The 26,147-nt window shown below is 42.9% G+C and overlaps 1 protein-coding gene, 2 long non-coding RNA genes and 1 pseudogene across 8 annotated transcripts; 3 read left to right on the top strand and 1 right to left on the bottom strand.

The window, feature by feature from the left end:
• The first annotated feature begins 2,529 nt into the window (after positions 1 to 2,529).
• LOC308570122 (C-C chemokine receptor type 5 pseudogene) lies at positions 2,530 to 7,588 on the top strand (annotated as a pseudogene). Of its 4 annotated transcripts, XR_014013372.1 has the most exons (3): positions 2,614 to 2,630; positions 2,918 to 2,966; positions 6,398 to 7,588. The product of XR_014013372.1 is annotated as a C-C chemokine receptor type 5 pseudogene (transcript). The 4 variants fall into 4 exon arrangements; XR_014013370.1 differs by lacking the exon at positions 2,918 to 2,966 and having other exon boundaries at positions 2,530 to 2,655; XR_014013371.1 differs by lacking the exon at positions 2,918 to 2,966 and having other exon boundaries at positions 2,538 to 2,630.
• A 1,089-nt stretch (positions 7,589 to 8,677) lies between these two features.
• LOC308570297 lies at positions 8,678 to 9,554 on the bottom strand. The gene is made up of 2 exons (XR_014001093.1): positions 9,415 to 9,554; positions 8,678 to 8,955 (listed from the first exon to the last, which is right to left on the bottom strand). It is a non-coding gene; the product is annotated as an uncharacterized lncRNA (long non-coding RNA).
• A 54-nt stretch (positions 9,555 to 9,608) lies between these two features.
• Positions 9,609 to 21,748, top strand: LOC308570112 (C-C chemokine receptor type 5-like; the record flags this gene model as incomplete). Of its 2 annotated transcripts, XM_081164815.1 has the most annotated exons (4): positions 9,609 to 9,747; positions 9,903 to 10,417; positions 11,392 to 11,509; positions 20,661 to 21,748. In XM_081164815.1, the coding sequence occupies exon 4, from the start codon at positions 20,669 to 20,671 to the stop codon at positions 21,746 to 21,748; it is 1,080 nt and encodes a 359-aa protein (XP_081020941.1). In that variant the 5' UTR covers positions 9,609 to 9,747; positions 9,903 to 10,417; positions 11,392 to 11,509; positions 20,661 to 20,668. The 2 variants fall into 2 exon arrangements, with proteins under 2 accessions (XP_081020941.1, XP_081020940.1); XM_081164814.1 differs by lacking the exons at positions 9,609 to 9,747; positions 9,903 to 10,417 and having other exon boundaries at positions 10,809 to 11,509.
• Positions 21,749 to 23,102: 1,354 nt separating this feature from the next.
• Positions 23,103 to 24,274, top strand: LOC308570272. The gene is made up of 2 exons (XR_014001063.1): positions 23,103 to 23,225; positions 23,317 to 24,274. It is a non-coding gene; the product is annotated as an uncharacterized lncRNA (long non-coding RNA).
• Positions 24,275 to 26,147: the final 1,873 nt, after the last annotated feature.

A 26,147-nucleotide genomic window follows, 5' to 3' on the forward strand; every position in this document is an offset into this window, starting at 1 on the left:
TGGTGACCTCCTGCCCCAAGATAAGTGTATAGGAACAGGAACAACCTTTTATGGTCAAGAATGCCGGAACAGGAACAACTGTTTATGGTCATGGATGTCAACTTACATGTATAAGCTGACATGGTTGGATTCCTGGGGAAGGGGGTAGGATATATATACTGCATGGAATCTCTCATTTCTTTGGACTTGCTGTGAACTGACCACGCAAGTGCCTTCTGCTATCCGGAGAGCAGAATAAACTCTTTCTCTGAACCAAACCTTGGTGTCATTTGACTTCCTTCCTCCCTCCCGTCCGGGAGCAACGCAGACCCCACCAATCGGTAAAGTCTAATAAGGCTACACTGCAGCCTCTATTTGATGGCATGTTCCCAACTTCTCTCTGTCCTGGATTCGGAATAGGGATGAAGAGGTTCTAGCACATTGTCTTTTTCTGAAAATGCACCATTTGAGTCCTTTCCACATGTGACGATTGAGGATTGAGACCGGTTCCACTTTTCTCTGCTTTCACATAGGCAGATACAGTACCTACTGGTAGACCATGTAGTTCAAGATCCTGTTCTCATAGAATCATAGAATTGGAAGGGACCCTGAGGATCATCTAGACCAACCCGCTGCAGTGCAGCAATATCCCCCTTATGGGGATTGAACCTGAGACCTTGGCCTTATCAGCACCATGCCTTACCCAACTGAGCTATCCAGCAAATTATGCAGTTGAGTTTCCTGCATTTGGAAAAATCACAGGAGTCAGCACACCAGGAGTGCGATGGATGAGCCTTACCCTGGATGAACCACCTTCACGTGCAAACTGTCTGCATGAAATGTTTAGTTTCCTTGTTTAAAACATTTCCATAGCATCCTTCAATTTAATAGTTTTTAAATATTTAATTTAGATCCTGCCCCTAGTCATGAGGTAAAGGTAAAGGTAAAGGTAAAGGTACCCCTGCCCGTACGGGCCAGTCGTATCCGACTCTGGGGTTGCACGCCCATCTCGCTTAAGAGGCCGGGGGCCAGCGCTGTCCGCAGACACTTCCGGGTCACGTGGCCAGCGTGACGAAGCTGCTCTGGCGAGCCAGCGCAGCACACGGAACGCCGTTTACCTTCCCGCTATAAGCGGTACCTATTTATCTACTTGCACTTAAGGGTGCTTTCGAACTGCTAGGTAGGCATGCCCCTAGTCCCCCCCCCAGCCCCAGGGACCACACATTTGCATAAGATGCACAGACATTCCCCCTTAGATTTTAAGAGGAAAAAAGTGTGTCTTATGGAGCGAAAAATACGGTACTCAGGTTTTGATATTTGGGAGCTTTCACCCGTGACATGGGATCCCCTGCTGGTTAGAGAGGCATAGATGAATTGGGCCCAAGTCATCACCTCATACGTGGTAACTACAGAGCCAGCCCAAGACATTTTGCCACCTGAGGCGAACCACAAAATGGCGCACACACCCTGCCAGGGAAGAAGGAACAAGGGGAATTAAAGATCTATATTAGGGACAAGGGTGGGAGGAGACCATCAGTGCCTCCTACTCGCCAAGAGGCTGCTGTAGAGGCGGCAGAGGTAGTCTCTAAGGTGCATTCTGCAGCCATTGCTACCTCTGTGGCGGCAGCGGTGGGTGGGGTGCATTTCTTGGGAGGTCAGATCTGCTGCCCCTATGGATCCCGCCACCCGAGGCAGCCACCCCACCTTGCTTCATAGGTGGGCTGGCCTTGGGTAACTGAGCTTCTCTTCTGAAGATCTCTGCTGCCTAATGGTGATGCTTTTATACATGGTGAGTCTTTTAAAAGAGGCCCCATGGAACATGTGTACTCTGTATCCATGGGGCCTCTTTTAAAGGACTCACCCTGTACATGAGGATCTCCTAGGTTTAGGCTTATTGATTTTTTTAAGACAAGCGACTCACTGAAAGACTCTGTCGAAAGAATCATCCTCAATCTGGGCGACCCAGAAATGTTGCTCTACTGCTGAAGTTTGGGGCCTCTGGTTTAGTGAGCACTTGTCGCATATTAAGCTTATACTTATGAAAGAGGGATTTATATCTAGATGTTAGGATAGAGATGATAAAGAAAACAGGAAAACAGGAAGACACAATGAGAGATAAAGGAGGTGCTGTGGGATTGGTGGAAGTCAATGTCTTGTTGTTGTTTAGTGTTTATAATAATGGGGTCACGAAGAGTCGGACACGACTAAACGACTAAACAACAACCATATTAACTTGTAAGATATGGATTTGTTTTTGTTTTTGTTTTTGTTGCTTTCTTTAGTTTAGTTGATTTTTGTGTGTTGTGTATTGTTATTTTTAGATATCTTACGTGGTGGTGTTGTTGTTGTGTGGAAAATACTAATACAATTTAAAAAAAAAAAAAAGCTTATACTTCATAGATTACTGAGACTCTTATATGAAGACACTGGGCCAGACAACACTGGGAGTGGTTCTGTGTTGTTGTTTTTTAAGTGGGTTAAATGAACAACCACATGTTCATGTTCACTTCTGGTTCAGAAGTGATATCCTTATCAGAATCCGCTGAGTGAGAAACCTTTTAACAGAACCCCTTAAAGTGAGCACTTGTCAGACAACCTTTCGAGGCAGGCAGTTTTGAAGGCTGCCTCAGAAATATTTTGTGAACAGTCCTGTGAGTTGATGGGAATGGATTTTTGGTAATTATTTGATTTGGCAACATGAACTGTAACTCAAAATTGTGCAACGAAAGTCTAGCAAGATACTGTACTTCAGTTTTTAAAACCATCTGTAGTAGTACAGAAATAGCTTTTGCTGACCAAATGATTCCTGTTAGAAGGGAACTAGTCTTGATTTTGAGCAGCAATGTTTGGTGGCTAGAAATTTGCAGAACAATTCCTTCTTCACAGAGAAAAGGGCTATTTCTTACTTTCTGCTTTTTACAATGTTCCTGTTCCAAAGAATCTAGCTGTCGCCACCATCTTTTAAAAGCAAGCAACTTTGTAGATTGGTAAGTTAATTTAAGGGGGGGAGCACTTGCCTTTATGTGAATAAACAGTGAAAAAGTCAACATAGATAGGAATTCTGCATGAATTTCTAAGCCTGTAAATTGACCAAGATGTAAAATATGTGAATATTGATGATTAATGAACCAGTTAACACTTTACTGTTATGCTCATTTTGTTGAGAACATTGGAATTCCATAGTCAGTTTTTGTAATCAAAGTCCTTTAATTTTCACTTCCATTGCTGGATTTTACCAATGGTGCTAACATTTAAACTAATATACATACCTTGGCTGCTTTTAATTGACACAAAAAATTGGGTCAATTGAAAGCCTGCTTTTAATTGACCCAAATATCACTTTCCAGTACTCTTGAATGTGCAGATGAAACTAAAGCTCCAATCCTATAGCCAGTTACCCATGAGTAAGCCCCACTGAATTCAATGTATATGTACAGGATTGCCCAGTGAATGTACAACTTGCCCCAGTTGGAGCTGATCGATTTACACAATTTCAGTGATGTGAAAGCAGAGTTTTGAAATTAGTATCAGCCTAGATCTTAAAACACTATCCGGAGGAAATGAATATGCAGGCGGAGTATTTTGAAAGTCGATCAGAGTTTTGTTTGTTTTGTTTTTAAAGTAAAGTAATATTCTGGATAGGTTAGCCAAAGTCTAATGAAAGCAGGACGTCTGCACTTTAATAGTTGTGTAGATGACCCTGAATATTAATTTATTAATTAATAAAATGTATACATCACTTGGTTGCAAAAAAACCACACCAAAACCCTCAAAGTGGTTTTGTATTATTAATATGAGGTTTTATAATACAAAAAAGAGTAAAGGACCCCTGGACGGTTAAGTCCAGTCAAAGGCAACTTTAAAAGTTTCTGAAATGTGGTGTCCAATATTTGTGGTTTAGCAGATGTGTCAGCATTGTTTTTTACAGAAAAGCCCTTGATATAGACAATAATGCCAAAACGTGCCGGACATACACTATCTATAATAAAACATGCCCTTGTTTTTAAATCTTTGAGACATATTTCTCCTTTTTGTTCTGCACTTCTGGATACTTCCTTTTTCATGTTGTTTTCTTGTTTCTGTAGTATCGTTTGTTGCCAAAGGCAACTGACATGCTGTAAAATGGCTGTTTTAACCATGTCTGCTCAGAAGTAAATCCCACTGAATTCAGTGAGGCTTTCTCCCTGGAAAGTAGGGTTAGGATTTCAACCTTAACCTGCTTCCTGTTGTGAATTTTTAACTCAGCATTGTTCCTTTCACTGGGTTAGAAGTGATCACTTTGCTATCTGTGTGTTGTGTTACTACTCCGTAAAGTCGTCTATTTTCCCCCAAAGTGGGAAGAACCAGCTGGATTTGACTGCCTATTTTTGACCACCCAAAGTCTTCATTTTAAATTAAATTTTAAATCCCTCCCCTCCTCTCCACATTAAACCATCCCTTTCCGCTGCCTAGCTCAGTTTTTGCAGCATCTCTGATGTATCTCAACCCTGCCTGGAGACACCAGCGACTGAACATGAGACCTTCTCCATGCAAAGCCGATGCTGTAACAATGAGTTTTGGCCCTTCCAGAACTTTATACTGAACTGCAATCCTAGCCCCATTTATCAGGGAATAAACATGGGTGGCGCTGTGGGTTAAACCACAGAGCCTAGGACTTGCCGATCAGAAGGTCGGTGGTTCGAATCCCCATGACGGGGTGAGCTCCCGTTGCTCGGTCCCTGCTCCTGCCAACCTAGCAGTTCGAAAGCATGTCAAAGTGCAAGTAGATCAATAGGTACCGCTCTGGCGGGAAGGTAATTGGTGTTTCCGTGCACTGCTCTGGTTCGCCAGAAGTGGCTTAGTCATGCTGGCCACATGACCCGGAAGCTGTACGCCGGCTCCCTCGGCCAATAAAGCGAGATGAGCGCTGCAACCCCAGAGTCGGTCACAACTGGACCTAATGGTCAGGGGTCCCTTTACCTTTACCTTAAACCCCACTGAATCAGTGGGAGCTACTTCTGAGCAGACACTTTGGTTTGTAGCCATAGAAGCCTTCAGTGAGAAGGCTTTGGTGATTTGCTCTTAAGTCACTTCATTCATTTTGTTTTTAAGGTGTCGTAAGACTCTTCTGTTTGTGCAGAAGACTAACTGAGTGATCTGTTTCTTTATGCTAGAAGGGGACCCGAAGGAATGCAGTTGATTTGCAAATATCTGTTGATGACTGAGTTTTTGGTGTCTATTGTGTGCTACACAAAAGAGCACATATATTTCTGCATTAACGAAAGACAAAATGGTACACAGAGTTGTTCAATCGGAGTTTAACAGAAAATACCACTTGAAAGTGGGAATGAATGGCAGAATGGATTAAGATGTGTTTGAACATCGCTAACCAATAAAGACATTCAGTGGGAGAAGGTGGTCAGAAATACAATCAGAGCATTATAGGCAAATATGTTAACATCTGCAGGGTTCTGTCTCGGGTTTGCTGTTGTTCAACATCATTATAAACAACTTGGATGATGGTGTTCAGGGGATTCTTATCAAATCTGCAGATGACACCAAACTGTGAGGGGTAGGCAATGCCGCAGAAGATAGAAGTATATTTCAAGTTGACCTAAGCAGATGGGAGAACTGAGCTAAAACTAACAAAACAAATATCAATAGGGTCAAATGTATGGTTCTACTCTTAGGCAGGAAGAACCAGCTGCACAAATATAAGATGGGAGACACCTGGCTTGCCAGAAGTACACATGAAAAGGATCTAGGGGTCTTGGTGAACCACAAGCTTAACACGAGTCAACAGTGTGATGCAGCAGCAAAAAAAAGCTAATGCTATTCTAGGCTGCATCAAAAGAAGTCTAGCATCCCAATCAAGGGGTGTAATAGTGATAGTCACCTTCAAATATCTAAAGCGTTGTCACATGGAGGATAGAACTTGTCTTCTCCTGCTCCAGAGGCTAAGAACCAAACCAATGCATTCAAGTTAAAAGGACAGGACATTTCAACTAAACACCAGAGAGTTTTCTTACAGCATGAGCTGTTTGACAGTGGAACAGACTCTGAGAGATAGTGGTCTCTCCTTCTGTGGAGGTTTTCAAGGAGAGGTTGACATGTGTGATCTAGTTGAGATTCCTGCATTGCAGAGGGTTTAACTATATGACTCTATGATTCTGTGATCCATTTCCCCCTCCCAGTTTTTTGTGTGTTTCTTTACTCTTATTCTTTATTCTTAATATTTAGACTGTCCGCCAATATCTTGATCCTCATAAGCAGACTTGTTTGCCACTATCTTGATCCTCATAAGCAGACTGAATATTCAACATTAGCAATAGTTTTTTCAAATTAATTAATTAATTAATTAATTAATTAATTAATTATGTGTTACAATAAAGTTTCATGCTGATATCTTATATGATGCATGTGAATTCTTTATTCTCAGGGAAGAAGATGGACGGTTATATTGATTTGCCAGAAGATTATTATCTAACCACATCTTATTACTATGATACAGACGTAGCCCCAGTCCGCATCGTGGTGGGGGAATCATTTGCGTCTTATGTTGTGCCACCGCTTTACTCTTTGGTGTTCATATTTGGCCTGTTGGGCAACTCACTGGTGGTGCTGATTCTCATCAGATACAAGAAGCTCAAGAACATGACTGATATCTACCTGCTCAATTTAGCCATCTCGGACTTGCTTTTCATCTTCTCACTCCCATTTTGGGCTTATTACGCAGCCCACCAGTGGGTATTTGGAGACGCAATGTGCAAAATTCTCTCTGGGATCTATTACATAGGCTTCTACAGCGGAAGTTTTTTTATCATCCTTTTGACAATTGATAGATACCTGGCCATCGTTCACGCAGTGTTTGCATTAAAAGCCCGGACAATCACCTATGGCACCTTCACAAGCGTCGTCACTTGGGTTGTGGCCTTATTCGCCTCTGTGCCAGAATTTGTATTTCACCATGTTCAAACGGAATCTGAGATCCACAAATGTACCATTCATTATCCTTCAAAACATGAAAATGATTGGAAGCAATTTTTAACTTTAATGAGGGTTGTCTTGGGCCTAGCTCTTCCCGCAGTCATCATTGTTTTCTGTTACATGCAGATTATAAAGATTTTGATTAAGGGTAGAAATGAGAGAAAGCAGAAGGCTGTCAAGCTTATTTCTGTCATCATGATTGTTTACTTCCTTTTATGGATGCCATACAACATCACTCTTTTGTTGCAGACCTATCAAGATTCAATTTTCTCATGTGGCTTAAAAAATGATTGTGAGGGAAAGTTATCTGTAGCCATTGGGGTGACAGAGATCATTGCGATGATCCACTGTTGCATCAACCCTGTCATCTATGCCTTTGTGGGGGAGAAATTTAGGAAATATACCTCCATCTTTTTCCAGAAGTGTACGTTAGTTCCTCTCTGTCCAGGTCGCGATCACCCTAGTTTAGATCGGTCTACTTCCTCCTACATGAGTACAACAGAACATGACATTTCTGTTGGTTTGTAAAGTGATTTCCAGTTGTGTGCTCTTTTTGTTTGTGTGCCTCTGTTTAGTTGTTATGCCTAAGGAGCAGGGGACTATCATGATGAACTCCTGCACATTAAAATTTATAAGTATACTACTGCCAGACTAGGCATGGTCAAATCTGTCAGTTTTCAATTTCAGCAAGTTTCTGATTTTTCCATTATTATGTTTTGTTCTCTACATTTCCACAGCAGTTTGTGATTTTTTAAAAATATAAATTCAGCAGCATTTCCACTAATATCTTTTCACGGCAATTTCTCCTAACATACACATTTTTGCAAATTGATTTTCTGTAATATAATGCACTTTCATATGCCATTTTCACTAATGTGTGCATTCTAATGGACTTTTTATATCCTAGCATATACATTTTTGTACACATTAATTGGCCGAAGCAGTGAACTGCAAAATTTGGAGAAATGCACATTTTTCAAGGATCTTGGTTCTTGCATTGCATTTGAAAGAACAAATTAAGTAGCCTTGTCCGTAAATGCGAACTGAATCTAATTTCTCCCCAATCCTTACACATAGCACAGATCTTGGGAAATGTTTTGTTAGATTAGAAGAAATTAAAATTAAAATGTTGGTGAATTTTCTGGAGAACTTAAAATATATGCTGCAGGGAGGACTGTCTCACAAACCCACAGATCGTCTGTGATCTGTCAGCTTGCATCATGGTGCGAGCGGCAGGGATGCTGGGTCTAAGGGCACAGCAAAGCTGGCACACTCCAGAGCCACTCCTACACGCAAGAGACACCTGTTTCTCATAATTATAAGATTGGGTGTGGGGGGAACCAGGCATGTTCCAGATGGAGGAGAAAAAAGAAGAAGAAACCCTGCTACATTATACAGTCGTTGGATGTTGAATTTCGGACTTTAAACGGACTCCCATCTTGAAACGTGGATTAAGGAGGTGGATTAACCACTATCTTTCCATACTTGCTATATTACATCATGATTTGGCGAAGCTCAGCCAGAAAGAATTTAATTACTTAAACAAAACACAAGAGGCGAAAATTATAACTGAATGCATGATATACAGCCCTCAAAAACTCCAAGAGAAGTTGGCAAAACAAGATCAGTTATGGCAGTTCAGACTGAAGACGGAAACAAAATGGCGATCATTATTGCGCAGTTACAAAAAAAAGGGATTCTTATGGAAAAGAGCTCCTTTGGACTTAGGGTGTACTGTATTTCGTTCTAAAATATATCTGCTTGTGTGGATTATTTTTATACATTATTGTGGACAGAAAGACAGAGAGCGCTGGATCCCTGCCAGCTCTTCTAGGGCCCGGAAGAGCTGGGGGGGTATCCTGTTGTTCTTGGAGGAATTTAAATAATTTTCATATAATATACAGCTGGGAAGCACTTCCCACAGTACAGCAATATATGCAGACATATACGGTCATCAGCTCTTTAAAAGACATCGGGGAGAAATTGTTGATTGGCCATTTATAAACTTTACTTTTGGAATCGATGGAGGAAATGACTGGCAGAAGCCGAGATCAGGGAGAAGAGTTGGTGGAAGAAGACTGGAGGAAATTTAAAATGTATTTGCAGAAATATTGTAAAATTTTTGAATGTTGAGGACATTGAAATGAATTGCAGGGGTTTTAGCAACAAGGTAAAATGCAAGATTGGATTAATAAATAGATAGACTAACAGGACATGAATTTGCTGAACTAACTTTTAAAAGGGATACAAAAATGGGAGACGCGAGGGAGTCAGGAAAATAAGTTAATCAAAGAGGAGAAATTAAGAAAGAAGGAATTTTTGTCTTTTTATATGTGTTTTTTTCTTTTCTTTTTTGTGTTTAATGTTTGTATTTCTGTATTTTGTAATTTTGTATCTTTTTTGTTTTTTGTATTTTTCTAAACTTTTTTATGGATAAAACCTAATAAAATATTATTAAAAAAAAAATACTTTTGGAATGAAGCCCAGTGTCTTTAATGAGAACTTGACGAACAAAAGAGAAATAAGAGGACTGAATACCAAATAACTGGACAGAGAAAAAGATGATTTAAAAAATGCCTCTTGTGGATTAACAATATGTAAACTTTGCTACAGAAGATGTGAGCCACAGAAACAATAGCTGATTAGACTGAGAATAAAAATGGATAATATTAGTTTTGAATCTGAAAAATACTGAAAATGCAGAGACATGAATGAGGATGACTATCTCTAGACATCTGGAACATGGGAAGTCCCAATAAAATTTTGATAATTGGAATAAATAATTGGTGTATTGTTGTTATTGTAATTTGGATTGATTTGCTTTAATTTGTCGTTAATTGGAAGGTTGTTATTGAAAATGAATAACTATATATATATATATATATATATATATATATATATATATAAATATTTATGCTGCGAACTGATGTAGAAATGTAGAAATGTGGACAGATGAGAAATGAGAAAATAGGGAAAATTTTGCACCTACCTTTTAAAGTGGTATCCTGCAAAGCAGCGGAAGTTTAGGATCAGAGCTTTTCGCCTAACCTCTTCTACTCTCCTATACTTCCAAATAGTTGGAATTCTGGAATACTAGGCTTCCTGTACTGCCCTCACTCCCACAAAAGGGCTATCTCAGCATACATCCTCGTGACTAACATCTACTGGCTAGAGGAACATGAGGGTACATAAGGGATGTGACCATAGCAACAGGACTTTTCTCAAATTGGGCACCACCCACCATTAATGTGGAAGGAGGAAACGACACTGCTCTCTAGGAAGAGAAACAAATGACCATCAGTGCAGAGAATCGGCTCCAAAATCACTCTTTAAAAGGTGGGATCAAAAAGCAACTGTGCCAGTATTCATTGTAAGGGTGGAAAGCCCTGAGAGAACCTAAAACGCCAGATTCACCCTTCTCTAGCTACTTGGAGATGCAGTCACACTGCTGAAGCTTGGGACATCTTGTCAAGTGAGTACTTGCTGTGCATTAATGCAGGGGCGGAGGAAGGGGGGTGCAGTGGGTGAGCGCCACCCCGGGTGTCACCACTGAGGGGGGTGACAAAATGCCAGGTGGCACTTGTTATGTACTGAAGTTCTCACCCTGGGACAGCAGGGGGATACTGTAGATAGTTATGCAAATAAGGGCTCGAAAGTGACGTTCAGTAATTGGATAGTTTTAGAAAGTTGTTACAGTAACGTTGTACTGGAGCTCTATATAAGCAGGCTGACTGAACCCTTCAGTTCAGTTCTGTCCTGGCCTGTGAATAAACAAGAGCTGTTTGAAGAATCGCTGTGTCGTCTGATATGTTCACCCACAACTTAACAGCACTCACCGCGCCTGAGCCACACATCCAAGCGGTCCGCCCTCTGCCTCCCCCCCAGCTGTAGGGCGGCTGAGTGGGAGGAGGCAGGCAGACTCCAGAGGCCCCACGGTGCACCCTGCCCCTATGGGTGGCTCGTCCCACCCTTGGGTGCACCACTCTAGGTGCCTGAGCAACCTTCCTCCGCCGCTGCATTAAGGCCAGCCTTCAAGGATTTCTGAGACTCTTGCATGAACATTGGGCAAGTCAGCTTTGAAGACCGCCTCGGAAGTCTTATATAAGCAGCTCTGCAAGTTCTTTGGAGTGTGTTAAATGAACAAGCAGACGCTGATACCATTATCAGTAATCCACAGAGTGAAAAACCCTTAAATGGAACCCATTTCCTATCTGAAAAAAATATGTGGTTTCATAAAGATATTGAACAGCAAAATCGGTAGATGAAGATTTTCTTCATTGTATTTTTGTGTTTTACAGCATGGGCTGTAATCCAAGTTTGTACAATTGAAGTCCATGGAGTAGTAAGATGCACTGCAGTTTTTAAAATCCTCTGCTGAGTTTTGCTAGCCTGCTAAACAATTATTTTTAGAAGGAGGGAACTATTTCTTTATCTTTTTTTTTAAAGAAAGGAGAAACATTTGTTCACTATAAATTTGCAGAACAAGTATTTCTTCACACAGGAAGGTTTTTTTTACAACGTGCCCAGTCACCAGCATCATTGAAAAGCAAGCGATTGTAAATTGGTAAGTAAATTTAAGTTGGGGGGGTTGCATTTATATATATTAATTAACAGCAAAAAAGAGTTAACAATGATTAGGAAAGATGCAGGAATGTAACCTACCAAGATGTAAAAAAGGCAGTTATTACATATTACAAACCCTGAAAACTGATGATTAATATTGATGACCCTTTCTTTACGTTCATATTGTTCAGGAAAAAAGCCATAAAGACCGAATTGGGTTTTTCTGCCATTTTTTAACATTATCTTTGGCTAGATGCAGTTAATAGTTTTTCAGTAGCTTGAATGCCATATGAAAGAGCTATTTTTTCTTCTCTGCAGTGAGGTATCCAATCAGATAGTTGTCCCATATTTTGACAAGAGAATACGCAAGGCTATGGGTGGTTGTTCCCCAGGCAAAAATAGCAAAATCCTTTCCCCTTTAAATCTTGGGTGTCATTTATTCAGTGCATATGTGGACTGAGGGCCATTTCACAAGGAAAACACTCCTATGTGAAACAAAATAAAAAAATTCCTTCCAGTAGCACCTTGGAGACCAACTAAGTTTGTTATACACAAACCTTGTGAAACAGAAGTGTATCTGAAGAAGTGTGCATGCACACGAAAGCTCATGCCAATAACAAACTTTGTTGGTCTCAAAGGTGCTACTGGAAGGAATTTTTAAATTTTGTTTATTTTGGCAGACCAACACAGCTACCTACCTGTAACTACTCCTATGTGAGTAATACTGCAAAAAATGTGCATCTAATAGTGTAAAACATGCTTGGTTATCATGGCAGGCTGCCGCAGGTACATGCCTTTCACACGACTGTGTAAATATGGACCATGTGCTATTTTTTGATATTTTGTTAATAGTGAAGTTTGCTGTTTAACCGTGTGTCATTTTAAATGTGTGGTATGATAATGATTTTGAATGAAAAAGAGGAGGCTTACTATTGGATCAGCAAAATGCCCATCACTTTGGGCACTGGAGGAGAGACCTGAATATTGCAGGGAAACCTGTGGACATCTATGCACTCTGCTTGTGGGCACATCTCCCCATGGAATTCCTGCTGGGGAGGGCAGGCTATTCGGCAAGCAGATTCTGCCCTCGCTCCAACAATGTCCCCTAAAATGTTGCCGAGTTTTCCCATAGGAATGAATGGCTACTATCTGTTTAAGTGGAATAAATTAAAGGGAAGCCATAGCTATCTGCTCCCTGCACCTGGGCATCCTAGCCTTCAGGGGAAACGACTGTAGCTCAGAGAGTGTGTGTCTGTTTTCCATGTAAAAGGTCGCAGGTCTAATCTCTGGCATCTCATTGAGCCAGTGTGGTGTAGTGGTTAAGAGCAGTAGTCTCGTAATCTGGGGAACTGGGTTCACGTCTCCACTCCTCCACATGCAGCTGCTGGGTGACCTTGGGCCAGTCACACTTCTCTGAAGTCTCTCAGCCCCACTCACCTCACAGAGTGTTTGTTGTGGGGGAGGAAGGGAAAGGAGAATGTTAGCCGCTTTGAGACTCCTTAAAGGGAGTGAAAGGCGGGATATCAAATCCAAACTCTTCTTCTTCTTCTCTGGTTGGTGCTGGAAATATCCCTTTATGAAAACCCTGTCTGTGTAGAGTAGTGCTGAACTAGATAGTATTAATGGTCTGATTTGGCATTGAGAAGCTTCCTATACTCTCATCAAAGCCTTCATTTACCCAGGCTTCATGGCTCCATCCTGGGTTTTCCAATCACACTTTGGTTCCGGCCAGTACTATTTTTCTAGAAAAGGAGTTGCCAGAACTCACCACAAACTTCTCCCGTGTTCTCTTAGGATGGCAATGGCACCCACCTGAGAGGTGCCGGAGCTGAGATCCGATGAGCTGGCTGAAAAAAGAAAAGCCCTGGTTCTAGCATTGGTTATTTAGAATGAGCGTGAGCTACGAGCCACCGTCTTCCCAGTCAGGCCCCAACTTTAAAGCTGCTACAAGTCTATCAAGCACAACGCTAACTCAGTGTTCAAAGACAGAGGCGAGAAAGTGGGATGATTTAGTTGCAAACCAGGCATAGCTGTCAACGTTTCCCTTTTCTTGCGAGGAATCCTATTCGGAATAAGGGAATTTCCCTTTAAAAAAAGGGGAAAGTTGACAGCTATGAAACCAGGCCGCATCCAGTTCACCTTTGGGTCCATTCACCTCAGTGCTTGAAGTGGGAAGAAAAAGAGGGTGTGTTAGTATTTTGTCTGCTTTTCGTTCCGTTCTGTTTTTGATCTGTTTGGAAAGAAGTAGGATGGCATCCCATTCGGTGCCAACCAAATGTGAGCACTGCATTTAAGGAAAGGGGTCAGGAGCGCCTCACCCATTATATTTCAAACGCATTGCACTTATTGCTATTCTCTTTCTAGCCAACTCTATGGTTATGAACTCTATGGTCCATAACACAATGATGACAATCACTGGGCCAAGCGTACTAGAATGGAAGCCCCAGAAGGAAGCCCCACTGAGTTCAAACATGTATCAGAACTGGTCTGCTTCTGACTGTCCTTAGAAATAGTTTACTAGGTCTACGTACTAAGTAAAGGTAAAGGAACCCCTGACAATTAAGTCCCGTCGCGGATGACTCTGGAGTTGTGGTGCTCATCTCGCTTTTTGGCCGAGGGAGCCAGCGTTTGTCTGCAGACAGCTTCCGGGTCATGTGGCCAGCATGACTAAGCCGCTTCTGGTGAACCAGAGCAGCGCACAGAAACACCATTTACCTTCCTGCCGCAGCGGTACCTATTTATCTACTTGCACTTGATGTGCTTTTGAACTGCTAGGTTGGCAGGAGCAGGGACCGAACAACGGGAGCTCACCCTGTCGCGGGGATTTGAACCGCCGACCTTCTGATCGGCAAGCCCTAGGCTCTGTAGTTTAGACCACAGCACCACCCACATCCCTTATGTACTAAGTAAAGGTAAAGGGACCCCTGACCATTAGGTCCGGTCATGGCCGACTCTGGGGTTGCGTCGCTCATCTCGCTCTATAGGCTGAGGGAGCCGGCGTTTGTCTGCAGACAGCTTCCGGGTCATGTGGCCAGCATGACTAAGCCGCTTCTGGCGAACCAGAGCCGTGCACGGAAACACTGTTTACCTTCTTGCTGGAACGGTACCTATTTATCTACTTGCACTTTGATGTGCTTTTGAACTGCTAGGTTGGCAGGAGCAGGGACCGAGCAACAGGAGCTCACCCTGTCACGGGGATTCAAACCGCCGACCTTCTGATCGGCAAGTCCTAGGCTCTGTGGTTTAGACCACAGCGCCACCTGCACCCCACTATGTGCTAAGTATGCATGGTCAAATTAGCAGCCTCTTTGCTAAAAACGAAAGGGGTGGGTGACAGATTTTATACCATTGCTGTAACCATTATAAAGTGAAAACAAACACAACGTGGTTAGAACGTGGTGCTGATAACGCCAAGGTTGCAGGTTCAACCCTCATATTGGACAGCTGCATATTCCTGCACTGCAGGGGTTTAGACTAGATGATCCTCAGGGTCCCTTCCAACTCTACAATTCTGTGCTTCTAACAAATGCTCCTAAAACACAAGGCTCGTTTTGCAATTGGAAATACCAAAAAACAAGCCTCTCAGCCTCGCTGAAAATTTTGCCTTCCTCCCTACGGAAATCTGAAATATCATCCTTGCAAAAGCACCATTATCTTTGAGTCACAGCTTCTCTAGCCAACCCCACCCTGTACGCTGTGATATGGAGATAACAACTTATCTTACACAGTTGTGAGGAGGGTGTGTGTGTGTGTGTGTGTGTGTGTGTGTGTGTGTGTGAACACTTTTCATACCCTCACTTCCTATAACTACAATATCTATTGAATATTTATTGCTATTTACTTTGCCCTGGTTACTTCGGGTTGAAAATTCCACATTGTGTACCCTGAATATTCTAGTTACACTGCTGAGATTCTCCTAGATGAAAGGTGGCCAGCATATACCTTCAGTTTTGAAGGTGTACAAAGCCAAACTAGTTACCAAGATTATGTACAGACTTCTACTTTGGATACTGGGGATTAAGGAATCCCTGGTGAGAAAGATCTTTTGCATCCCATATGTGCAGCTAATGAAATTGGTAGCAAGCATTTGTTCTTTGGAAACAATGGTACAGTCTCTTTCAATGGGTTATTGGCACCACCAATATCTATCCCCCTTAGATTTGGGGTATGAATCCCTGGCTTTGCTTGATAATTATGACTCCTCCTGGCTTAAGCTGGTTAACAGCCATGTTAACACTACCTGCTGCTGATCACCCCATTTTCTGCCTCTTTAGTTAGAAAAACCAGCTGCCTGCATTAAACAGAGACTTCTGGATCTTAGCTTGCAAAATTCATTTGCTCTGGCAAATGAGGTTTGCCCACCTCTATACATCAAACCTAGACAGCATCTTAAAAAGCAGAGACATCACCTTGCCAACAAAGGTCCGTATAGTTAAAGCTATGGTTTTCCCAGTAGTGATGTATGGAAGTGAGAGCTGGACCATAAAGAAGGCTGATCGCCGAAGAATTGATGCTTTTGAATTCTGGTGCTGGAGGAGACTCTTGAGAGTCCCATGGACTGCAAGAAGAACAAACCTATCCATTCTGAAGGAAATCAGCCCTGAGTGCTCACTGGAAGGACAGATCCTGAAGCTGAGGCTCCAATACTTTGGCCACCGCATGAGAAGAGAAGACTCCCTGGAAAAGACCCTGATGTTGGGAAAGATGGAGGGCACAAGGAGAAGGGGACTACAGAGGACGAGATGGTTGGACAGTGTTCTCGAAGCTACCAGCATGAGTTTGACCAAACTGCAGGAGGCAGTGGAAGACAGGAGTGCCTGGCGTGCTCTGGTCCATGGGGTCACAAAGAGTCAGACACGACTAAACGACTAAACAACAACAACAACAACATACATCGAATGCAACCTAGCATTAATTATTTGCATGACTGGTGTTTAGCAACATTAAATATTCCTAGAGAGTCTAGTCAGTGGCTATGCTCAATGTTTTGTCTTCAGCGTTTATGGAAGGTTGATGAACTTCTCTATCTTGGCACATGAGTTTGCAAAAGCGGGTCAGTCAAAATTTTAGCTTGTGTTATTAATTAATTAACAAGAAACTCTGGGAACTGCAGTTCTGGAAGTAGGGATGGAATGGTTTGTGTGTGTGTGTGTATGTGTGTGTACCTAACTGATAATTCTTTGCATACACATTAAACTACTGTTCCCAAGAATCTTTGCAGAGCACCATCACAGTTAAACTGGTATAGAGGCCATTATCAGGAGGCGTTTTGCTGATCATTTCCTTGGGAAAATGTATGTGCACAGACATGAAGGCAATTTAAACTATTATGTTCAATCCATTCCTGACACAGAAAGACATCTTTCCTATAGAAAGCATATGCATTTTAAGAGTAGAAATGTAACCATTGGAACAGTTGCTCCATGGCTGTTTATTTGGCTAGGATTGCACCATAAATCTTCAGTTAAATTATTGCAACAGTGCCTTCTTTCTGATTTTGTGAGTTCATTTCTGTAGCCCCACTGTGTCTTCTTTTCACAAGAATTCATTATTCATGCTCATGTAAGATGCCCTGCACAAACATCTCTTTTTGACAGTTATAAAGGTACAGTCTACCAACCAAGAACGAAGCTTCCAATAATAATAATAATTTATTATTTATACCCGGCACTCTGGATGGCTTCCAACAGAATATTAAAATACAATAGTCTATTAAACATTAAAAGCTTCCCTAAACAGGGCTGCCTTCAGATGTCTTCTAAAAGCCTGGTAGTTGTTTTTCTCTTTGACAACTGATGGGAGGGCGTTCCACAGGGCAGGTGCCACTACCGAGAAGGCCCTCTGCCTGGTTCCCTGTAACTTGGCTTCTCGCAGTGAGGGAACTGCCAGAAGGCCCTTAGCACTGGACCTCAGTGTCCAAGAGAACGATAGGGGTGGAGACGCTCCTTCTGGTATACTGGACCGAGGCCATTTAGGGCATTAAAGGTCAGCACCAACACTTTGAATTAGTTGTAGTTTCCGGGTCAACTTCAAAGGTAGCCCCATGTAGAGCGCATTGCAGTAGCCCAAGCAGGAGAGAACTAGAGCATGCACCACTCTGGCAAGACAGTCCGCTGCCCTGGACACAGAATTGACCTGCGCCTCCATGGACAGCTGTGAGTCCAGAATGACTCCCAGGCTGTGCACCTGGTCCTTCAGGGGCACAGTTACCCCATTCAGGACCAGGGAGTCCTCCACACCTGCCCACCTCCTGTCCCCCCCAAAACAGTACTTCTGTCTTGTCAGGATTCAACCTCAATCTGTTAGCCGCCATCCATCCTCCAACCGCCTCCAGACACACAGGACCTTCACCGCCTTCACTGGTTCTGATTTGAAAGAGAGGTAGAGCTAGGTATCATCCGCATACTGATGAACACCCAGCTACCAAGAGTTTTAGGGCTGCTTCAGAAATTATCTAGGTAACAAATGAGCATGTCCTGATGAGTATGTTCTACAGCAGGGATGCTAAACCTATGGGCCACATTTGCACCTACCAAATGTGCCTGTCCTGATGAGGACACTCTGTAAGAGAGATGGTGAATCTCTGACCCTCCAGATGTTGTTGTACTACAGCACCCAACCCTTCATCATGCCAGCTGAAGATGATGAGTCAACAACCTCTGGAGGCACAGAGGTTTCCCCTCTGTGTGGTATAGGAAGCCATGACCAATTGTTTATTCCTGTGCCATGGAGTTGCAGGAAACACTTATTTCCAAACACAAATAGGAGGGCAAAGAACTGCAAAAAGTATTTCGGGAGTCCTAAGGAGGTTGAGATTTGGCTTCCATCAGCAGCCCTTTGTGCAACATGGCAAACTGCTCTTGAAACCAAGTCAGTTCTTTCTCTTGCGGCATGACTAAGCCGCTTCTGGCGAACCAGAGCAGCGCACGGAAACGCTGTTTACCTTCCCGCCGGAGTGGTACCTATTTATCTACTTGAACTTTGGCGTGCTTTCGAACTGCTACGTTGGCAGGAGCAGGAACCGAGCAACGGGAGCTCACCCCGTCGCGGGGAATCAAACTGCTGACCTTCTGATCGGCAAGTCCTAGGCTCTGTGGTTTAACCCACAATGCCACCCCTTACCTGAGGTCATACAGGTAAGGAAAAAGCTTGACCAGAAGGGCACAGCTTGCCCAAAGCCACTATGTGCCGCTCCCAACAACCAGCCAAGCCTTTGGGGACCCTGCGCTAAGCACATTTGCTCTCCCTGAAGGACTTTAAACTTTCAAATTTCAGTGGCGCCCTGTACAATGCCAAAATTCAGTGCTTCCTGCCTCTCACCTTCTGTTACAAGTCATTGTTGTGCCCCCCTTCCAGCTCGGTGCTCATTGTGGGCAAACTGGTTGTGATGCCTTATACAGTGGTGCCCCGCAAGACGGAAAACTCGCTAGACGAAAGAGTTTTCCGTTTTGGAGGTGCTTCGCAAAACGAATTTCCTATGGGCTTGCTTTGCAAAACGACAATGTCTTGCGAGTTCCTGCTTTTCTCCCCCCTCCCCCCTTTTTCTAAGCCGCTTATCAGCTGATCCGATCAGCAGATAAGCCGCCAAAAGCCGCTAATAGCGCTAATAGGGCTAATCCGCTAATCCTTCAATGGGCTTGCTTCGCAAGACGAAAAAACCGCTGGACGAAGAGAATCACAGAACGGATTCTTTTCATCTTGCGAGGCACCACTGTATTCACCTCTGGGAGATGGATGCTGCTGAGGTCATGGGCAGCAACAGAGGAGGAGTTAAGAAACAGGGGGAAATGGAGTAAGCAAAAAAGGGTGACGCGGCAAACACGTTACAAGTCATGTAAGCAATTAAAAAAACCACTTTTTGCATCACCATCAATTACTTGATTTTAGTTCCAGAAAAACAACTTGCATGTATCACCTAGTCACAGTAGAAATATTGTGTGGTTCCTACCCCAAAAATGAAGGAAGGAGCAAACCACAAGGCAAAGTTTGAGATGGTGTGTGGTTAAGCCCTCTGTCCTTCAACCACATTCAAGCTTGAAAAATGTAACTATAGCTCCTCCAAATGGAAAGAAAAGTAGTTGCAATGTAGACTCTTCCGTTTCTACACGGCTGACTACTAAAGAAATCCTCAGTGAAATTTTGCCCAGTGACATACTGTACACATTTACTAACACTCTTTGTCAGGGAGTGGGGTGGGAGGAGACAACACTTCACAAGATAACCATTTCACGTTGATTTTTCTGAGCTTCGTTGCAGCTACTGGGCACCCAACAGTTTCTTCATGTTTTGTTAAGATACATTTCTGGGCTGTACAAAATTTTGGTCAACATCCAAGGGTGATTTCATATGGCCATCTTTTTTGAGTGACTTTAATGAAAATGAAACTATTATATACTAACAATGATGAAGAGGCTTTCATTCAGCCTCTTTCATTTTGGATACCGTATGACACTTTTTTCAACAGAGGATGCTCATTTGTTAAACTGTAAGTGATCGATGTAGAGTGATGCGATGGGTTTCCAAGGTTTACATTAGACTACCTGTAATTTCTCTCTCACTTCATGATTGTAATTATGTACAAAATATACGTACCGTACAATGTGGGATTCAGAATGTGCTGAAACAGTGCTGGGGCACCAAGCAAACAATAATGGAAAGATAAAAAAATTCCTTCCAGTAGCACCTTAAAGACCAACTAAGTTAGTTCTTGGTATGAGCTTTCGTGTGCATGCACGAACTTAGTTGGTCTTTAAGGTGCTACTGGAAGGAATTTTTTTATTTTGACTATGGCAGACCAACACGGCTACCTACCTATAATGGAAAGAATGGCATTTTGGCAATAGGCTCACTGATTATATTCACTCCTATGCAACTGCCTCTGCACAGATACACAATGTTGTTATTATTGAGTTGCATAATTGTATATCTGTAGATTGGTGAAGTCCCAGCAGTTGTTGATCTTTAATAAGTGCGTGCTTAGCCTAAACATGAAAACATCTGCATGAACAAAATCTATTGTTTTCTGTATTTTGATTTCTCCCCTCCTGTGTTGAAAGTTCAGTATATTCTCCTATGTACAGAAACCAGCATGTTATGATTACTGTGCATGCAGTGTGGATGCGTAAATATAAATATATCTTCTACAATTGCAGGGAACAAGATGCCTACTGCTACGAGCACAGCAGACTACTACGAAGATGTAACAACCACAGAATACGTTTATGACGAAACAGCAGAACCATGCCCAAGTGCCAGTGTTAATGAATTTGCTTCCCAGTTCCTGCCACCGCTTTACTCTTTGGTGCTCATATTTGGCTTGCTGGGCAACTCACTGGTGGTGCTGATCCTCATCAGATACAAGAAGCTCAAGAGCATGACTGATATCTACCTGCTCAATTTAGCCATCTCGGACCTGCTTTTCATCTTCACACTCCCATTTTGGGCTTATTACGCAGCGCACGAGTGGGTATTTGGAGATGCAATGTGCAAAATTCTCTCTGGGATCTATTACGTAGGCTTCTACAGCGGAAGTTTTTTCATAATCCTTTTGACCATCGATCGATATCTAGCCATCGTCCATGCTGTGTTTGCCTTAAAAGCCCGAACAGTTACCTATGGCATCCTCACAAGCGTTGTCATGTGGGGCGTGGCACTCCTAGCCTCTGTGCCGGTAATGGTCTTTAACAGATTACAAACGGAAGACAATCGTTCAGTGTGCACTCCTCATTTTTCTTATGAAAATCAGATTGTCTGGAACCAGTTCTTTACACTGAAAATGAACCTTATAGGCCTGATCTTCCCAATGATCGTCATGACCTTCTGCTATGCACAGATCATAAACACTCTAATGAAATGCAGGAATGACAAGAAGAGCAAAGCGGTCCGGCTGATTTTTATCATCATGATAGTTTACTTCATTTTTTGGGCCCCATACAACATTGTTCTTCTGCTACAGACATTCCAAGATGCATTTGATCTCAGCAATTGTGCCTCCATTAGTAATTTGGCTATAGCAGCGCAAGCGACAGAAACAATAGCAATGGCTCACTGCTGCATCAATCCTGTGATCTACGCTTTTGCTGGCGAGAAGTTCAGAAAATATGTTTGCAGCCTTTTCCGAAAGCACGTGGCTCTCCACCTTCCAAAAACATGCCTCTCTCTGTATACAGAGCCCCTGGAACGTGCCAGTTCCACATACTCCCAGTCTACTGGGGAGCATGACATGTCGGCGGTGTTGTAGTGGCTTTCCAGAGAGAAAAAGTAAAACTTACTTCTGCCGGTGCAACTTACCAGATCCATTTGAGCTTCGCAGTCTAAACTCAGTTTAAAAGGGCTGAGTTGCTTCCGACAAAAGCTGCTTTTATGGCAAGAGAGAAGATCTGGGTCAGATGTACAGTGGTGCCTCGCAAGACGAAATTAATTCGTTCCGCAAGTTTTGCCGTCTAGCGAATTTTTCGTCTTGCGAAGCACGGTTTTAACGGTTTAACAAAGTCGCAAGACGTTTTCGTCTTGCGAAGCAAGCCCATAGGGAAATTCGTCTTGCGAGGCAAATCGCAAACGGAAAAACCTTTCGTCTAGCGAGTTTTTTGTCTTGCGAGGCATTCGTCTTGCGAGGTACCACTGTATACTGTAACTGCTTGGCTTACGTCAGCTCACAAGCTGAGTGATAAACAAATGTTACATGCAAGGACACCGGAGATATTATGAACATCACCAGGGGTTTAATATCAAGCACATCTTATACGCTGCTCTCTGTTGCATTTGAAATGCATGTGTGTCTTTTTTAATGCAAATGTATGCCAAATCTAATCTTATACGAATGTCTGCACAAATTAGCATGCTATAGTTCCTTGCACAAGTGAGCCTATTGCTCTGTCCTTAAGGACACTAAACACCCTGCTCCCACACCCAGTTTGTTTTCTGCAAGGTCATGCATTAACAGACAAAAACCATGTCTTCATTTCACCACCTGCAGCTAGAATGTTGGAAGGGAGCAATGGCTATCTAGCGCCTTCCTGCTTAACATGATCATTCACTTTCTGGTCCCCGACAGATCAAACTATGCATCTAAACTATGTTGCATCTGAAGCAAAGGGAAGGTAGGTGCACCGGGAAAGCTGGCTGCAGAGTAAATAGCAGTGCAATTTCCTTCCCAGTTCCAACCATGGCAAACTGAGCCATTGGAATGCAGACAACCTACCCGCCAACTCTTCCCAAGGAAATTATACTGGGTGCAAGGTCATTGCACTTAATGTCTGGTCTAATGTTGGTTCGAGGCCTTATACTGTTATGATATCGCAAGCCTGATTGGCAGTAGTTTTCCTTGACAGCTTCTGTGAAGAGAGAGAGGGGAATGTACAGTTGTACCTTGGTTTTTGAATAGCTTAGTTCTCAAATGTTTTGGCTCCCGAACGCTGCAAATTCGGAAGTGAGTGTTCCGGTTTATGAACTGTTTTTGGAAGCCAAACTTCCGATGGGGCTTCCGCCTCTTCTGATTGGCTGCAGGAGCTTCCTGCAGCCGATCAGAAGCCACGCTTTGGTTTTTAAACGTTTTGGAAGTCGAACGGACTCCCGGAACGGATTCCGTTCGACTTCCAAGGTACAACTGTATTAGGCTGGGCCTGGAACAGGTATACAGTGGTACCTCAGGTTACATACACTTCAGGTTACATACGCTTCAGGTTACAGTCTCCACTAACCCAGAAATAGTGCTTCAGGTTAAGAACTTTGCTTCAGGATGGGAACAGAAATCGTGCTCTGGTGGCGTGGTGGCAGCAGGAGGCCCCATTAGCTAAAGTGGTGCTTCAGGTTAAGAACAGTTTCAGGTTAAGAACAGACCTTTGGAACGAATTAAGTACTTAACCCGAGGTACCACTGTATTCATTCAGATTGATCTGGGTTATAGCACATTGACAGGCTGGAGTTCCTAGTCAGCTGAGAGTCAATTGTCAGGGAAAGGAAGTTAGATTTTTGTGGAGAAGTGAGTGGATGAGAGAGGTTTGAGAGGAAAGGTCAGAGAAAAAGGCTAATGAGAATAGCTAAAGTCTTGATACAAACGTCAGCTTGTTATTAATACCTGTCTGATGAAGATCAGGAGAAAGGAGTCAGCGGCGGAGGTGATCTGAAAAAGCTGCCTTGGGCAGAAGTCTTGCCAGAGGAAGGTTACACAAATGGGTTTTTTAAGTTGGTCTAATTGTCCAAGCAGCCAGAACTACAACCAGAAGAGCTTTGGGGTACAGAGGCAGACTGTCCCCCAACAGAGGCTGGATTGAGTTGTCAGAGTATTTTGACTGGGGTGGAAGTTCAGGGAATTCAGCCTCAGATAAAAGCTACTTAGAGGCTGGTGTCAGCAACAGGAGTCTTCAGAAACCATAATCGAGCACCTTTAAGACCCCAATGCAAATATCAGTATTCCCTTATGTACATAGTACCTTTTAATAAACCAACAAGCTTAAAGTTCTACCTATCTCTCGTGTTGGCATCCATCTCTTGCCTAAACTTATTATATCAGCTACCAAGCTTTGAAACTGGTGGCCGTGGAATATTAAAGAACAGCTATACAAATGCGGGTTTTGTGAAATAAGAAAGAGGGAACTGGTATCCCTGACACAAGCCAATAAGGTGAGCGTAATAAATGGAGAACATAGTGCTGTTTATTAAGCTGAACGGCTTATTCAGCTGCGAAAAGTGGGATAAATGTTCAAGTAAATGTGCTCAGGATTGACTTGTTATAAATCCAATAATAAAAGCTTGTTTTGTACTACAATATACACGTGTAGTCATTAAATTTTGCTTCCTCATGTTTTGGAGTTCTGAAAATTATAGGTTTTGCCTGTAGTTTAATGGGATGATGGCAACTAAACTGGATAATAAGAGAGTTTACTAGTATCAATATATAGTATACCAGGGGTCAGCAAACTTTTTCAGCAGGGGGCCAGTCCACTGTCCCTCAGACCTTGTGGGGGGCCGAACTATATTTTTTGGGGGGAAATAATTGAAGGAATTCCTATGCCCCACAAATAACCCACACAAATTAAAGCACACATTCTACTCATGTAAAAACACACTGATTCCCAAACCGTCCGTGGGCTGGATTTAGAAGCCGATTGGGCTGGATCCGGCCCCCGGGCCTTAGTTTGCCTGCCCATGCGGTATACATGAAATCTGCCTCCAACTCCTATGGGGAAAATAATGAAGCGCAGTTGCTGTGACCCCCCCCCCCATATTTCCCATTCACTACTTCAGCATCAAATTGCTGTATATTAAAGACCTATATAATGTAGATTAAATCCTTCGTCTCCCAATAATGATGTTTGCCATCTTTTTATTTCCCCAACATGTTTTTCTGGAGTCACAGAGCTAGAAACTTAACCAAGACTGCATGTGTGGTGGAAGTAAAAATGCAGGTCCCCAAACATACCCTGCTTATCGTATATTCCCAGAATATATAATATAGTCAGTACCTAATAGCTCTTTTCTTTTGTTTTCCTCAGGGACCAACACTCATTGTGTGGGAAATGGTTATTATTTATTAAATGTATATCCCGCCCTTCTTCCCAAAGGAGCCCAGGGAGGCAAACACCCAAACCAATTAAATCTCTGCAAACAATTGCAATGCAGATGCAGACTGGGAAAGATCTCTACAGTGGTACCTTAGTTCTCAAACTTAGTACGTTCTGGGAGTCCATTTGACTCCTCAAAAACCAAGGTTCAATTGGCTGCAGGCGCTTCCTGCACTCAAGCGGAAGCTGCGTCAGATGTTCGGCTTCTGAAAAACGTTCACAAACCGGAGCACATCTGGGTTTGTGGCGTTTGGGAGCGGATTTGTTTGAGAGCCAAGCAGTTCGAGTATCAAGGTAGCGCTGTACTTAAAAGTACTTTTGGAAAAGGAAGATCTTCAGTAGGTGCCAAAGAGATAACAGAGACAGTGCCTGTCTAATATTTAAGGGGAGGGAATTCTGAATTGTGAAACAACCTTAAGGCCTGGATCTTATAATGTGCAGAACAGTCCTCCCGATAAGATGGTATCTTCAGGAGACCCTCACCTGCAGTGATTGGTCAGGTGAGACAATCTTTTGGGTATCCTTGTCCCAAGCTGTATAGCAGGCATAGGCAAACTCGGCCCTCCAGATGTTTTGGGACTACAACTCCCATGATCCCTAGCTGAAAGGACCAGTGAGGGATGATGGGAAATGTAGTCCCAAAACATCTGGAGGGCCGAGTTTGCCTATGTCTATAGGGCTTTCTACAGATCAGTATAGAGCTTTCTACACTCTCCAGATGGGTAACTGGATAACCCAACATGTTTCTTTTCACTTCAGAACAGCAGAGCTGTTTTACTAAACTAAAGACAGCTTTGAGAACATCCTGTCAGGCCAGTGGCCCATCCAGTCCAACATGCTGGTCTTACTGTGGCCAACCAGATGTTTATGGGAAGTGTTGCAGGAAACCCCCCCCCCGCCCCAAATCATTCAGTTTGTACAAACTCGACACACTCACACACGACATACGCGACGCTTCTGTTATAAATTCATAGAAAATCACCCATATATCGGATCTGCACCGTTCCACTTTTATTTTACTCCATGAAGGAAGGACTACAAAATGGGGAAGGTTTGATAAAGGGCAGCCATAATCCC

This window comes from Podarcis bocagei, assembly GCF_964188305.1.
Source record: "Podarcis bocagei genome assembly, chromosome: 12".
Lineage (NCBI taxonomy): Eukaryota > Metazoa > Chordata > Lepidosauria > Squamata > Lacertidae > Podarcis > Podarcis bocagei.